The 15,151-nt window shown below is 38.0% G+C and overlaps 1 protein-coding gene across 4 annotated transcripts in view; it reads right to left on the bottom strand.

Moving 5' to 3' along the window:
* The window catches only part of adamts17 (ADAM metallopeptidase with thrombospondin type 1 motif, 17), a 196,612-nt gene that overhangs the window by 145,215 nt on the left and 36,246 nt on the right, over window positions 1-15,151 (bottom strand). For all 4 annotated transcript variants that reach the window (XM_077227986.1, XM_077227985.1, XM_077227987.1 and 1 more), the window contains exon 7: window positions 10,637-10,680. In XM_077227986.1, coding sequence (XP_077084101.1) covers window positions 10,637-10,680 — 44 coding nt within the window. The remainder of the gene's footprint in view (window positions 1-10,636; window positions 10,681-15,151) is intronic.

The raw sequence follows: 15,151 nt of genomic DNA on the forward strand, positions 1-15,151 counted from the left end.
TATTAAGGGTGCATTAAATTGCTCAAACGTGACAGTAAAGACATGTTTAATGTTACAAAAGATTTCTATAAAAAAAAAATGAAGATTCTTTCTATTTATCAAAGAATCCTGAAAAAAGGTAACGGTGGTAACTGTTTCAGAAGAACGAGAGTAGGATCCAGAAGCAGCAAAGATTTATTCAAACAAACATAATAAAAGTAAATCCAAGCAAAACTGACAAATCCAGACACGGGCAAGGAAGGCAAACAAAACTGACAACAAGCACACAAGTAACATTCATAGAAGGACAACACCAGGGGGCCTATACCATGGATGTAGAAATGGTTCAGGTCATACTTAGGAGGCAGAGGTTATTATGTGAGTATAGGAGACCATAAGTCTGAGTGGACATCCATGACATGCGGAGTCCCTCAAGGCTCAATTCTTGCGCCACTCCTATTCAACCTGTACATGCTCCCAATGAGCCAAATAATGAGAAAGAACCAAATCGCTTACCATAGCTATGCAGACGACACACAGCTCTACTTATCCCTATCGCCTAACGATTACAGCCCCATTGACTCCCTTTGCCAATGCATTGATGAAGTAAACAATTGGATGTGCCAAAACTTTCTTCAGTTAAACAAAGACAAAACTGAAGTCATTGCGTTTGGAAACAAAGATGAAGTTCTCAAGGTGAACGCATACCTTCAGTCTAGGGGTCAAACAACTAAAAATCAAGTCAGGAATCTGGGTGTGTCTCTGGAGTCAGACCTTAGTTTCAGTAGGCATGTCAAAGCAATAACTAAATCAGCATATTATCACCTGAAAAATATTGCAAGAATTAGATGCTTTGTTTCCAGTCAAGACTTAGAAAAACTTGTGCATGCTTTCATCACCAGTAGGGTGGATTATTGTAATGGACTTCTCACTGGCCTTCCCAAAAAGACCAGAAGACCGTTGCAGCTCATACAGAACGCTGCTGCTAGGATTCTGAGCAGAACCAGAAAATATGAACACATCACACCAGTCCTCAGGTCTTTACACTGGCTGCCAGTTACATTTAGGATTGATTTTAAAGTATTATTACTGGTATATAAATCATTCAATGGCCTAGGACCTCAATACATTGCAGATATGCTCAGTGAATATAAACCCAACAGATCACTCAGATCATTAGGATCACATCGGCTAGAAATACCAAGGGTTCACTCTAAGCATGGCGAGTCTGCTTTTAGCTACTATGCCAGCCGCAGCTGGAACCAGCTTCCAGAAGAGATCAGATGTGCTCCTACAGTAGTCACATTCAAATCCAGACTCAAAACACATCTGTTTAACTGTGCATTTACTGAATGAGCACTGTGCCACTGTTCGTCCGACTGTTTGCACTGTATTTTATTTTATGTTTTAATTATTCTGATTTCTGTATTTTATCTTTTATTCTAAACTGTTTTAATTATTCTGATTTCTTTTGATTATTTTAATTTCTTCTATGTAAAGCACTTTGAATTACCATTGTGTATGAAATGTGCTATATAAATAAACTTGCCTTGCCTTGCCTTGATGTATGTTTCAGTTTTGTTTGCGCCAACCCTGGATCAGCTGTGAAATCAGTCTGATGATATAAAGTCACTCCCCCTGTTTCTACTCCAAATTAAAGGTCACTACATAGCAAATGATTTTTAAAGACAAAATCATCTGGCTTTTAGCAATGCTTATTTATTATAATAATTTTGTATGATTTAGATATTATTTATGTAATTATTATACCCTTAATCCATTACGTAAGTACAATTTTACTTTATCAATTATTGTTAAGCACTTAGCTTAAATTAATATAAATATAATATAAAAAGTAATATAAATGGACTTTAGCATCAATAGAAAAAGCTATAAAAATGACTAAATGTGAGCTTAAATGTTCTATTCTCTCTATACATAAAAAACACAGTATATAAACTAACTTCACAACTTTTACTTGCTCTGATATAGCAAGATTTTTTCTTTGAGTTGTCCTCTTCCATGCACAGCTCTTTTTTAATTTTTATTTAAATGTATTTATTTATTTATGTAGTATTTTTCAATTTCGTAATATTCCGCAGAAGAAAGAAGTGAATACTGCTGCTTCTCTCTTGGGAAGTGAATCACAGTTTCATTGTTCCACCACATGTGATTGGCTGTTCACTACTGATTTAATATCTAAACTCCGAATCTCAGGATCAAAACCTGAGATGACAGAGAAAGTTGATGATCAGCATCATGGTACTAACAAAGCCTGGTTTGGTTTGGTTTGGTCTGGTCAACTCAAAACTAATCCTGTAACCCTGAGTTTGTTCAACTACCATCATGGTACGAACCCCAGACAAGAAACGTGAGACACACTGGGGAATTTATACACAAGATAACAAGGGACAGGTGAAGATGATTTGTAGTCGTGGAAACTATCAAGGGTAACTATGGTAACAAACAAGGGTGGCTATAGGAACAAACCATGGCAACAGAAAATACTTCAACATAAAAGTCCTAACACAAAACAGGGAACCCCAGGCTGGGATCATTTTACAATTATACTGTTTTTTCTGTATTTTTGAAAAAATAAAAGCAGGCTTGGTGAGCATAAGAGACTTAGGCCTATTTCAAATTGCAAATCTTACCAAACCCAAACTTTTGAACAGTAGTGTATGACTTTTAATTTCTAACAGGATCAGGGCTTGACATTAACTTTTTTGCTCACTAGCCAATGTGGCTAGTGGTTTTCCAAAGTTACTAGCCACACAGCATTTTTACTAGCCACATTTTTGTTGTTGTGAAATTACCTGATTAAAGTTGCCTATGGCGTGCTAAAATTTACTTGAACTAGATTTACAATCCTTTTAAATATAAAACCACTGTACACACCCAAATCAAGACTACATAAATGTATAACAATACAGGTCATTATTATTAGCTCTGATAAGGTTGTGTGTAAAGCTCCCTTTTTAAAATAAAACCATGTATTAAGATAAAGACATAAAAAAAGTAGCTTCTTATTGCATAATAAAAGTGGTGCATGGATGTAAAAGATTAATAAAAAAGATAAAAAAACTAAACTGAAAAAACCTTCAGCATTAGAAACACTGTCTGTTTAAATATCAGAATCAGACTCAGAATAACTTTATTGAGCCCCGATGGGAAATTCTTTGTTACAAGTTGCAATGGAAAGTAGGTCAGTCTCGAAACCTCACGCAAAATGCATGCCATGGTTCGGACAAACTTGCTTTTATTTACATTAAAATTTGAGGGGGACCTTCCTCTCATCATAAAGAACACATTTCAGTTTGTGTCATTTTTGTGCTCAGGCCCTAATAATGACTACTGGTAAGGTTGACAGGAAATCGATAGAAATATACAATGTAAATGTAAACACTCCTTATCATCAACAACAGCAGTAAATAATAAAGTAGAAAAAACATCTCTGCATTAGAACAACAATGAGCAAAGAAGAACAAATTCTTTTTGGCTCATCAGTTCAAATTCTGAAAAAATACTTGAATGTGAGAGTGATTGTGGCGAGCAGGACGAGGCCGAGGGACGTGAGAGAACGGCACGAGGCCGGTGGCGTGATTAACGATAAACGTCACCTGCGTGACGCACCGGTCTCGTATCTCTCACGGAGGAGTGGAAGCATAAAAGGAGGTGTGACGACTGTGAAGAGCGAGAGAGGACAGGCCTGAATTTTATTTGATGTTTTGTTTTATTGTGTGTGGCGGCATTCGACCGTGAGGGACTGCCGTCTTTACTTACGTTTTTGTATTTGTTTTATTTTGTCATTAAAATGTATTTGATTGTTCGCCGGTTCCCGCCTCCTTCTTCCCATAACATCTGAACTGCGTTACACTGGTGCCGAAACCCGGGAAGAAGGAGATGCCTTTTGAAAATACTACAATTATTCAACCTGCCAAAGTGGCCTGTTGGAGTGACTCTGTTACCCGCCACGAGCAAAATCCACCCACATTTGGCAGGTTGGCGGGTGTTAATGTCAAGCCCTGAATAGGATACTGTCTAATCAAATAGCTACCTCTCTAAAAAAGAAAACCACAAAGTTCACAATGTTGTAGTTTTGGAACACAGCTCAAGAGCAGATCACAGTTCAGTGTGCATTCCCCAGGCTAGAGAAGGGTATGCTGGGTGAACATGAGTCACCTGGCTCTGCTGTTAAATGGCTGAAATCCAAGGGGACAGGGGAGGGGAAGTGGCACAACTATATTCAAATGCCTCACACAGAGAAATGTGAAAACGGCAGGTGGCCAGGACTCACGGATCGGCTGAGGTTCTGAGATCTGTTCTGAGTTTAGGAGAAATCAAAGTTACAATGATGAAAACTTTGGATTAAAAAGGCATGGACTGACGTTCTCAAGACCCAAAGGCATGTTTATATAATTGAGCAAACATTTATCTCTTGTTTTTGTGTTTCTCCATCAATGACTGAAAACTGACGGGATTATGTCAGAATGCTTAATGGTCCATATCAAAAAGCTCAACCGATTTATAAAGACATTTATATTAGTTATATTAATTTATATTAGTTGTATAAGGGTGACCTGAATAACTTTAACACATAAACTGCATTTTATTTTTTCATTTTCTGAAGATATTGGTAAGTGCTTGCCCATGTTAAGCTCACTGTAACGATTCTACTTTGTTCTGGGTGATTGCTATGGTGCAAAAATAACCGTAACACATGTCCTCCAATGGCTTAAAATAATTCTAGCTAAATAGGTTTTACAATACAATTTTGATAAAAAATCTATTTTATTTTTGAATATGGTTTGAGGTTTCTGTACATGTTTGGGTCATATTTCACCCCCAAAAAATGAAATGTTGCATTTCAAAATTAGAACCTAAATATATATTTTAATTTTTTTTTATGCTATTTTAAAGGTTCCTTATTTTGGAGGTCTCCTACAACAGGTTTACATGCATCAAAGGTAAAAAAAAAAACACTTTCATTTTCTCATAATAAGCATTGCACATCACAACATTTTTCAATAACTCTCATTCAGTCCTTCTAAATCCCTTCTTTCCTTGAGCTCCGCTGCTCTGATTGGTCTTCTGCTTACAGCGCTTGTCGGAAACAAAACGACCATTACCATAACTGAATTTCAGCTCAGGAGGCTTCCTCAGGCCTCTGCCATTGTACACAGTGACAGTAACGACGGCGTCAGTTTTACAATATCAATCCGAGCGTGAGTCCAATGATGATACATTGGAAGAACTAGATATTCAACCAGAACCTCCATCGCAAAGTGATTGAGCAGGACGTTTCTCAGTGATACACTAATCAGTTTGATGTACATTATGTATGTCCATCAACAAACCGATGTGTAAATTTCCAATAAAGTAACACTTTTTCAATAACTATATCAATAACAGTGCATACATTATTAGCAGAAGATTAGCAGAAGTATTTCAGTAAGACAGAATAACGTGAGTTAGCTGATTAGCCAGAGACCCACACAAAAGGTGATACTGCTGTTTTATTGCTGTGGTAATTTTAACCACTGACTATTCACACCCTCATCCTATGGAAGTTTTTACAAAGAGAATTTGCAGAGCAGAAAACAGCATTTTCCCGACATGTACACAACATGAACTAGCTACAGTGTGTACAGCGTTTGAGGGCGGGTCAAAGTAGACGTTGTTTGCGAGCAGCCAATAAAGAGTATAGGCCAGCAGCATTATGCAAATGTGTTACCGCGTTCACGGAAGTGAGACTGGAATTCCAGATGACTCGTTTAGGCGGTTCTTTCAGTCAATTCTTTCTTTTGGGAGACAATGGGTCTCATTCACTAAGCATGCGTAAGTATTTGTGCGTACGATTTTAAGAACAAATCATGATTCACCAAAAAATATTGTAATAAAATGTATTCTAAATTTACGAAAAAAATATAGGAACAACTGAAACCAATCGTACGCAAAAAGCACTTACTCTGTCAGCCTTTTAATCGTGTTGAGAAGTTATATATCATCCTAACACGACTATAATTATATTTAAGTATGTTGCATTAATTGTATTAAATAATATAAAATTATATAATAAAATTCTTAAATAATACAATTTAATTTGATCTTAATTTCATCATATACAGTTAAAGAGTAAGAAAATCTGTGAGGTTTCTCTGAATAACACAGAAATACACGCATATTCATACTTTGCACGTGACGTCACAAGTACTGGCTGGCGGGCAAGAACGTTGTTCTCTAGCAACGAAACCCAGTAAACTAATCAAGGATCTTGCCAGGACGTCGCCAGTTTTAATACAAAAGTTGGTTTTTTGAGGTGTAAAAGACATCCCAGATAGTTGTTGTGCGATTGGATGCACTATTATTCAGCATAATCGGGTTAAGAACGTGCATGTAAACGTGCTCATTCCCAGAAAGTGAAAGTAGAAATGGACTGAGCTTTCAGCATGTCGCTGCATTAACGCTGCGTTCTCTCAAGAGATGACGATGGATATAACGGTATAGCAACGACTATCTTAATTTAATGGCTTAAAGGGGTGGTAAAACGCAGTTTTTCAAAGGCTTGATTATGTTTGTGGGGTGCACTGTAACGTGTTCATGCTTGGTTTTTAAAAAATTGCATTATTTTTCATATATTTTACCTTTATTCTACACTGCTCTGCCCCTCCTTGCAAAAACGGTCTGATGGTTTCCGGGTTCTATGAAGCCAGTCCGTCAAAACTACGCAATGGGCTCAGATTGGTTAGCTGGCCCAGTGTGTTGTGATTCGCTAACCGTCTAGTGCACATTCTCCGAAAACGTCACGCCCCGTACCTTAACCGGTAGCCTAGTTTGTGCTTTGGTGTATTAGGCCGGTGACACACTGGCTGCGTGGCGTGAGCGTGGCGTTTCTGTTGCGTGTCAGCTGCATGGCGGCTGCGTCGCGTTTTCTGTGTCTTTGCACACCAGAAACGTGTCTGACGCGGCGCTGCTGGCACAGATCACCCTTGTTCGACATATGGGAGAAAGTTGTGGAAGCCCTATATAGCCTACTTCATGTTAAGCATAAATATAAAGCCTACTGATAAAGACACTGTCAGCAGTATTGACAGCAAAATAGACTACAGAATATTTTGTTCTGTATTGACAGATGCAATATTTGAAAATTGATAATTATTTATTTATTTTTAAATTATATTTATATCTGAATTTATGTCAAAACCTAGACTTTCAACCATCAAAATGTAATTTATTAATATGTATTTGTGTACAAAATAACATATAACATCTTTTCCTCTAACCTGTTAACATGGGAGCCGAAATAAAAACGGACACGCCACGCAGCTGAGACGACGCCACGCAGCCAGTGTGTCACCGGCCTTATAAACAAGGAAACGTTAGTGAAGATGATCGAGCAGAACCTGTTCAAGAACGGCTGTTAAACGATGTTTCGGAAAGGTTTGTTTTTTGTTGTTCTCTCATTAGCCTACTTTTTAGATACGCTGTTATTTAATTGTACTAATTATTACAGAATTACAAAAAATAAGCTTCATAAACAAGAATTTCATATAATCGTTCTAACAAATTATACTACAGTCATCAAAGGGATTTTTTTGAGTAAAGACTGCGGATCTATAGTGATCGTTTCTGACTGTACCGTTACTTTTGTATTTTTAGAATGATTGTAGCCAAATATCTGTCGACAGAACTATTAACCCAAAATGAACACTAAACATTGGATTTACTACAGTTGCCAAATCAAACACAGAACCACGTTTAGCATGCCTGTAGATAAACAAGCATGTAGATAAACATAAAAGCTCTAATCAAAGAATAATTTACACTAATTCCAAGTTCGCTGTTGAGATTAAAAAAAAGTTTGTAACGTTAGGTGTTTGTCGGATAACGTTAAGTATGAATGAGCATTTAACAAGCTGGTTTGCAGAGCCAAACAGCATTGTCATTTGTTTACTTCCTTGCTACAACGTACAATTAACAATACGAACTATAACAGGAAAACACATTGACGAAAAATAAATCATACTTACAGGTTGTGGCCCGTAAACAAAAGCTTCTGTTTTTAAAGTTGGAACTGCTCCATCTTTCAGCACAAGCCGATGTGCGAATCATGCATTGAGCTCGCGAAGATTGTGGAAGCTTTCCTCCGTAACATGTGCAGCACAGAGAGCGAGATTTGGGTCATAATTATGAGGGACCGAGTTAAAAATAAATTTTAACCATTGATCCCTAACTCCCTCGTCCTTAGGAAGGCTGAACAAAGTGGACCTGCAATCCGGATGAAAATTACAGCAGCGTTTCGACGGCATTGTGACAACTCATCTCCAAAACAGCAATATAAAATGGCCTCGCCCCGCTTATTAAATATTCTCGAGGGAGGGGTTTATGTAATTAATGGGATATGCTGACGTCAGCAACTCCGGAGGAATGTCGTGTAGTCCGAAACCGGTCGTTTGCTGTAGTCCTTAGTAATTGAATTTTTTAAAAGCAAATATCTCCCTTTGCTTTGAACTTTGATCGCTGTAACTTTGCAGATGTTGTTTATGCTCAAACAGCAACATTACACACTAGCTAAAGTTAGAAAAGTGAAACCTGTTTTACCACCCCTTTAATATTTCTCTTGTGGACCTAGGGCTGCACAATTAATCGAATTTCTAATTGCGATTACGGATGCCACGATAACGTAATCGTTCAAAGCCGCGATTACAAAAGAAAATCCACTCTGCATGTGTGTTTAGAGCATAATTATGTTATGAGAGGCGAATCACGACTACTTCAGAAAACCCAGCACAATATGACATACATTGACGTAGGTGTACGCTGAAATAAAAAGACTTTCACCTCAGAAAAACGGACTTTACTGTCCTGTCCCGTTATACTGTGTTTGTAGCGCGCACTCTTCAATTGCACGCGCAAATGCGGCGGCGCGCGCTGTGTATCGCTTCACTGTATAAAGTGCAAAAGAAACTACGAGCATGCAGCGTTGTTACAATGTAAATTAGTAAGTCATGAAATAAAAGTAAAATACCAATAAATCACGTGTTAGCTGAGAAGGATTTGCATGCATGTATGATTTTCATTCTAATCACCAGGAGCTGTTTCATTAACAGTTCTTGTTAGTATTGTGTATTCACCATGGTAACTGTCGTTTCCATAACCCCAAAATGCCACTTTATTTTCACTTTGTGTTATTTTTTATATTTTTAAATGACTGTGGTGGCTCATATCAACATTGTATTAACAAAAACTAGTTTGGGACTGCTATTTAATTGCTTTAGCATAGTCCTAATGTTTATCTATTAGTAGTCTTTACTGTTAGTCATTCTTACAATTTATCTGTATGTTAAATAAAGGGGGACAGTACTTGTGTGTGTGTTAACAATTTTTGTGTAAACATGTATTATAATACGCCTATAGATATATATTCAATGTAAATTGTGATAATCGTAATTAATAATTGCAATTACAATTTCAAGGGAATAATCAGCAATTATGATTTTTGTCATAATCGTGCAGCTCTATGTGGACCTACATTAATGACAGTAAAAAATTAGAAGAATATTTCTTTTTAAACAAGTTTTTGAAGCTGCTTTTGAGTTTCACAGATGGCAGAGTTGTGCTGTTCGTGAACTAAAGACTGCTATTTTGTTTCCATAGCACATTAACAAAACGTTTAATGACACTAATAACACTAAAAACAATACAATTACTAAATATTAATAATATCACTAAAATGATATAGAGCTCGGGATCGTTTCGTCATTTTAGTGATATTTATGTGCCATGGAAACAAAATAGCCTCACTATATAATTGATTGTAGTATTAGAAATTAGCAAAGCTGCAATTCCCCTAGCTGGCCACTGTTTATCGCCATTTTGTCAGCGTTTCTTGCCCACCAGGTATCCATGGTAGTCACGTGACTGCAAAGTATGAATACAGCTGGCTAACGAGAGGTCTGTTAATCTGAGTCTGTATAAAAGGTGTTTATTGTGAGAATGGCACACTTGGCATTGCTCGAGGTTCGGGCGAGAGCGAGTCTGCAACAAGCGGCAAGTTTGACGAGAGTGGCGAAAGGCTATAAGGAAAGCATATGTGGAAAGCCCTTATATGGAGATGTTTGGGCATGTTTTATGCAAATGACTAACCTCGTTCACACGGCCGCTCATTTAGAATACTCCAAATTCACAGAACGATGTTAAGAACAGATTCATGTGCATACAAACTTCTTGAGAATTAGGCGGAGATTTCCGTGAGAAGTTCTCCTCACAATTATTAGTGAATGAGACCCAATAACTTTATTTAATGTGCACTTTCGACTTTACAATTTTGCAGGCCGTTTACAGTCACAGACAGCTATTACATACTGCATGAAAGGTAATATTTGAAAAATCATAATGGGGCATTTACAATTTTTTTTTAAAGTATTACAAATGTTCTTTATGAACCTTAAATATTGTTTACATTTTTTGAAGAACGTTAAGCTTGTTGGTCATTATGGGTGGTTGCTACAGTGTTGCTATGCTGTTGCTATTGTGCTAAAATTACACAAAAATTAAAAATTAAAATTAATTTTTTTTTAGGTATTTTACATTCCACAAAGAAACTATGAGAAGCATTCAACAACAAAAAAAGAGCAGTTCAGCCAGACATACTCACCAACTGTGTCACAAGGCTCATCTTTGTGGACACAAAAATCTGTTCTAGAGAGAAAATAAGACCAGAGACACAGATGTTAGCTATTAGGAAAGGAAAATCACAAATAATGTTTCTGTCATATATACATTGTTCACAGCATTGAGATTAAACAGAGAGCATTTGTAGACTGTAGTCTCATCATATTTCCTGCAGTTAATCTGACGTGTCAGAGATCTCAACAATAGCCGTTTTTCCACCATCGGGCCAAACCGTTCTCTTTGCTTAACCGTTCCATTCCGTGCCGATCCGGGCCAGCCGGTACTGATATGGTTTCATTTTCCAATTTTGGGCTGATAACGGAGCTCTTTGGAATGTAATATACAAATGTGCCAGTCGTTCCCTAGGTAACGCATCGGTTTACTGATAGTTTGAGATGTAAATAGCGACCGCATTATGGAGGATGATCCGTTATTTCTTTACATTTTTTTATTAATGTGTTTACATCACTCAAATAGCCCACTAAGCCAGCTACAGAGAAACTGGTAGCCAGGCATCCCAACCGTGCTGAGAACTCCGGGTCAAGAACGGTTTGTAATCGTGTCGTGTCGAACCAGGCTCAAGTGAAAACATACCTGGAACCGTTCCTTACCACTCTTAGAACCATTCGGCCCGACTGTGGAAAAGCGGTGTCTCAAACTATCCTAAATTACCAGAGCTCAGAGCTCCTAATATGAACTTAAACATTTCTCCTTTAATCCTTCCAAGAACGAATTGAGCTGTATTCTATTTACATTAATTTATAACCCTGTATTCCTTCAGTATGTCAATTATTGACTAATTTGTGTCTCTTGTTTCTCACAACACAACTGGCATCTGATGCTAGATTGACACAAATAAAACATAACTGTTCATTGTTCATTGCCTCCTGTCCTGAGCTTTGAAAGCAATTAAATGCATCTCTGTGCACATTAATTTTCTGTGCATATCTGTGCATATTAATTATGTATAAGAGAAATAAACTAACCAGTTTCAAGACAAAGAAAAAAGCAAACATTAAAGGCAAAACAGCAAAAAAGATTTAGGCAACAGGGTATTCCTGTTGATATAGAGCTGATATAGAATATCTTGAGAAGTATTTTTATCTGAAAATATTTTGTTTGTTTGGATTCCTTTTGCCTGAACCTAACCTCAGATGGTTATATAGTGCCATGTGGGAAAACCACAGCGCTGTTGCTGTAATCGTGTGCTCCTGTCCCCTTATGTGGCTTTCCTCTATTGGTTTAGGGAGTAACACTTCAAAATATCAGCAAATTAAACAAATCCAGCTTATGTCCTGCTCGACTCTTGAAACGATTTAGGTTTCATGAGGATTGAACCAACCACAATGCTCAAGAGAAGCTACAACAACCAGACAAGAGTGGCATGCGTTGCGACGTTCGTCTGTTATAGGACAACTTAGTTTGAACAAACGAGCAGACACTGATTAGCTACTTACTCTATGTTTATTTCAAATGAACAGCAAGACAACTAGAAGTGAATGTGCTTTCCATTAAATGAATCGCACACAGTAACAAATCCTTATAAAAAATAAAAAAAACGTTGCAATGAATGTTTGTTTTAAATAAATCAAACACAGTAAACAAAACCTTAACAAAAAGAAACGTTGCAATGAACTTTGCAATTTAGACGCGCAAACTGGGTGCCGGTGCGGTGAGACGTACATGCTCGGGAAGATTCGGCTTTTTTTAGTCGTTCAACCTCTTTTCAACATTTCAATGCCACGCGCGCTGTTACAAAAGAAAAGCCGTGCACACAGCCAAGCAAAATGGGGGTTTGCCGGTCCTACGCATAGGTCCTACGCACCCAATGCATTTTTGCCGCGCGCATCTTCGCGCTCGTGCGGACTCGTCGAGTATAAACAAGGCTTTACTCCGTGTCAGCGCGCGCTCTGATTGGTAAAGGGGCAAAGACCTCTCCCGAATCATCTCCTGCAGCAGCCTCCGAAGCACCACTAACTCCGCCTCCGTTTCCTCGTAAGCTGATATTAGTATTTAAACATTCTCTATGGTAAAAAAATTTTTTGTAAAAAAATTATTTTTATAACACGGTTTTGGCAATTATAGAATTCTAATGATGGTGTTCAACTATAACCGTCAGTCTCACGGTTATATAGTAACCGTCACACCCCTAGTAGAACATAAAAATATGATCGTAAAATTATAACATATTCACCGTATTGTGACAGATTCAACAAGCAATCCATGAAGTGAATCTCCCATTCCACCACATCTCAAAGGTGCTCTATTAGATTGAGATCTGGTGACTGTGGAGGCCATTTGAGTATAGTGAACTCATTGTCATGTTCAAGAAACCAGTTTGAGATGATTTGAGCTGTGTGACATTATGGGATGAGACCCGTCAGACCAGGCAACGTTTTATCAAATCTTCTATTGTCCAAAATTGTAGGTTCAGTTCCCTGTTCTTATCTAACATGAGTGGCATCAGGTGAGATTATCTGCTGCTGTAGTCCATCTGCTTCCAGGTTTGACGTGTTGTGCTTTCAGAGACGCTCTTCTGCAGACCTTGGTTGTAAAAAGTGGTTATTTTTTATTTTTTATTTTTTTTATTCATTTAGCTGACGCTTTTATCCAAAGCGACTTACAATTGCTATATATGTCAGAGGTCGCACACCTCTGGAGAAACTAGGGGTTAAGTGTCTTGCTCAGGGACACATTGGTGTCTCACAGTGGATTCTACCCAGGTCTCTCACACCAAAGGCATGTGTCTTATCCATTGCGCCATCACCACTTGTTGAAGAGTTACTGTTGCCTTTCTATCAGCTCGAAACAGTCTGGCATTCTCGTTTGACCTCTGGAATGAACAAGGCATTGAAGGCATGAAAATCCCTTTTTTTTCTTTTTTTTTTTTAATGAAAACCCAGAATGTTTTCTGTGAGGTTTATGTTTAGGGATAGAGTTAGGGTTAGAAAATAGAATATACAGTTTGTACAGAATAAAAATCATTATATCTATGAAAAGTCCCCATAAAACACGAGAACCCAGAATTTTATAGTTTTGAAAACCCAAAATTGATAGTTTCATCCAGACTTGATTGATTGATTGATGACTGACTGACTGCAGATCAGTGCTAATAGTGTTTTGTCACTACAGCAGGGCTAATGTGAGTGTGCTGAGAATTATGTCAGAGCTCTGTGGTCCTATGGAACAAACAGAGACTGTCTAATAGCCAGGGCTGGGTGTGAAATGACAAACAGATGCTTTAGAAGGGGCCATTTTCCCACGTACCCATATGATGACTGAGCAAGGTGCTGACAGCTTCACATCATCATCTGGGAACGAATCAATGTGAACTTGCACTACACATACATGAGGGCTCAGGGTGTCTCTGGAGAAGTGCAGACAGACAGAAGAGGGCAGAGAGAGCGAGCGAGACGCAGAAAAAAAGAAAGAGACTAATGCAAACACCAAACAAGACTTGATGTCTGGATATCGTCCAGTCTCACTTACAAAAAGCAGCATTGGCCCCCCACTTCCAGACTGGCCTGAATTCAAACAGATTTGTCCCCACATTACATGCAAACAGCACAGCTCCTCCCCGCCACCAAAGGAAACCCATCTGACATCCAAGAAGATCTAAGAGACTTTGTTTTTTTGCTTTCTCAGCACAATAAGACTTACACCAAACACTAACAAACAAACTAGACAAGCTCCTTGCTAAAGCACAATTAAAAAACCCATCAGGGTCAACGTCAGTTCAAGCAGAAGGTACCTTTGAATCTCTCCATAAGCAGTCGACATTTAGGATTGAAAAGCATTCCTGAGACTAGCACAACCATGTTCAATGCCTTCAAATCTTCTAACAACAAAAAGCTAAAGATGTCTGCTGTGCTTCCTCTTGTAATTGGCATTGGCAGGGCTGAACTCCAGCAGCCTCCAAGCCTGTAATTTGACTTTACCAAAACCATTTTTGAGCTTAAACAATGAATAACAGGTAAGGAGAGCCAGAAAACTACAACAGTCATAATTATCTAGTTAGTAGTGTTTGTTTTTGCGCCAGATAAATACTGCTCTGATATTAGAGATAAATGATCTGATATTCAAGTTATATAATTAATATAACAATGTCTAATGCCCTCATGTCCTTGATTTTCTCTATTCTTGAGGCAGGATCATGACAGAATCATGTTTTGTGTGCAAGCACATGGTCTTGTGTTTTGGCCATGTGCTTGTGTTGTCTCGTTCCCTTGCCCCGCCCCCCTTGTTATCCTCGTTCTGTCCTTATCACCTTATCATCTGTATCACCTGTTGATCATTAGTGTTCCCTTTATAATCTCCTTGTGTTTGCTGTCCTGTGCTGGTTCATTGCCTTACGTGCCTTGTCAATACCCAGTGAGTACCTTGTCGAGTGTTTTGTCTAAAAGTTGCAATCTTGTAAAAGCCTGTCTTGTTCCTGTATAGTTTAATGTCATAGTCTTAGTCTAGTGTGGTTAGTCGTTTACTTTATCTTGTACTGTTT

This window comes from Siphateles boraxobius, unplaced genomic scaffold, assembly GCF_051911475.1.
Source record: "Siphateles boraxobius isolate OS27281-9 unplaced genomic scaffold, OSU_SipBor_1 130, whole genome shotgun sequence".
Taxonomy (NCBI): domain Eukaryota; kingdom Metazoa; phylum Chordata; class Actinopteri; order Cypriniformes; family Leuciscidae; genus Siphateles; species Siphateles boraxobius.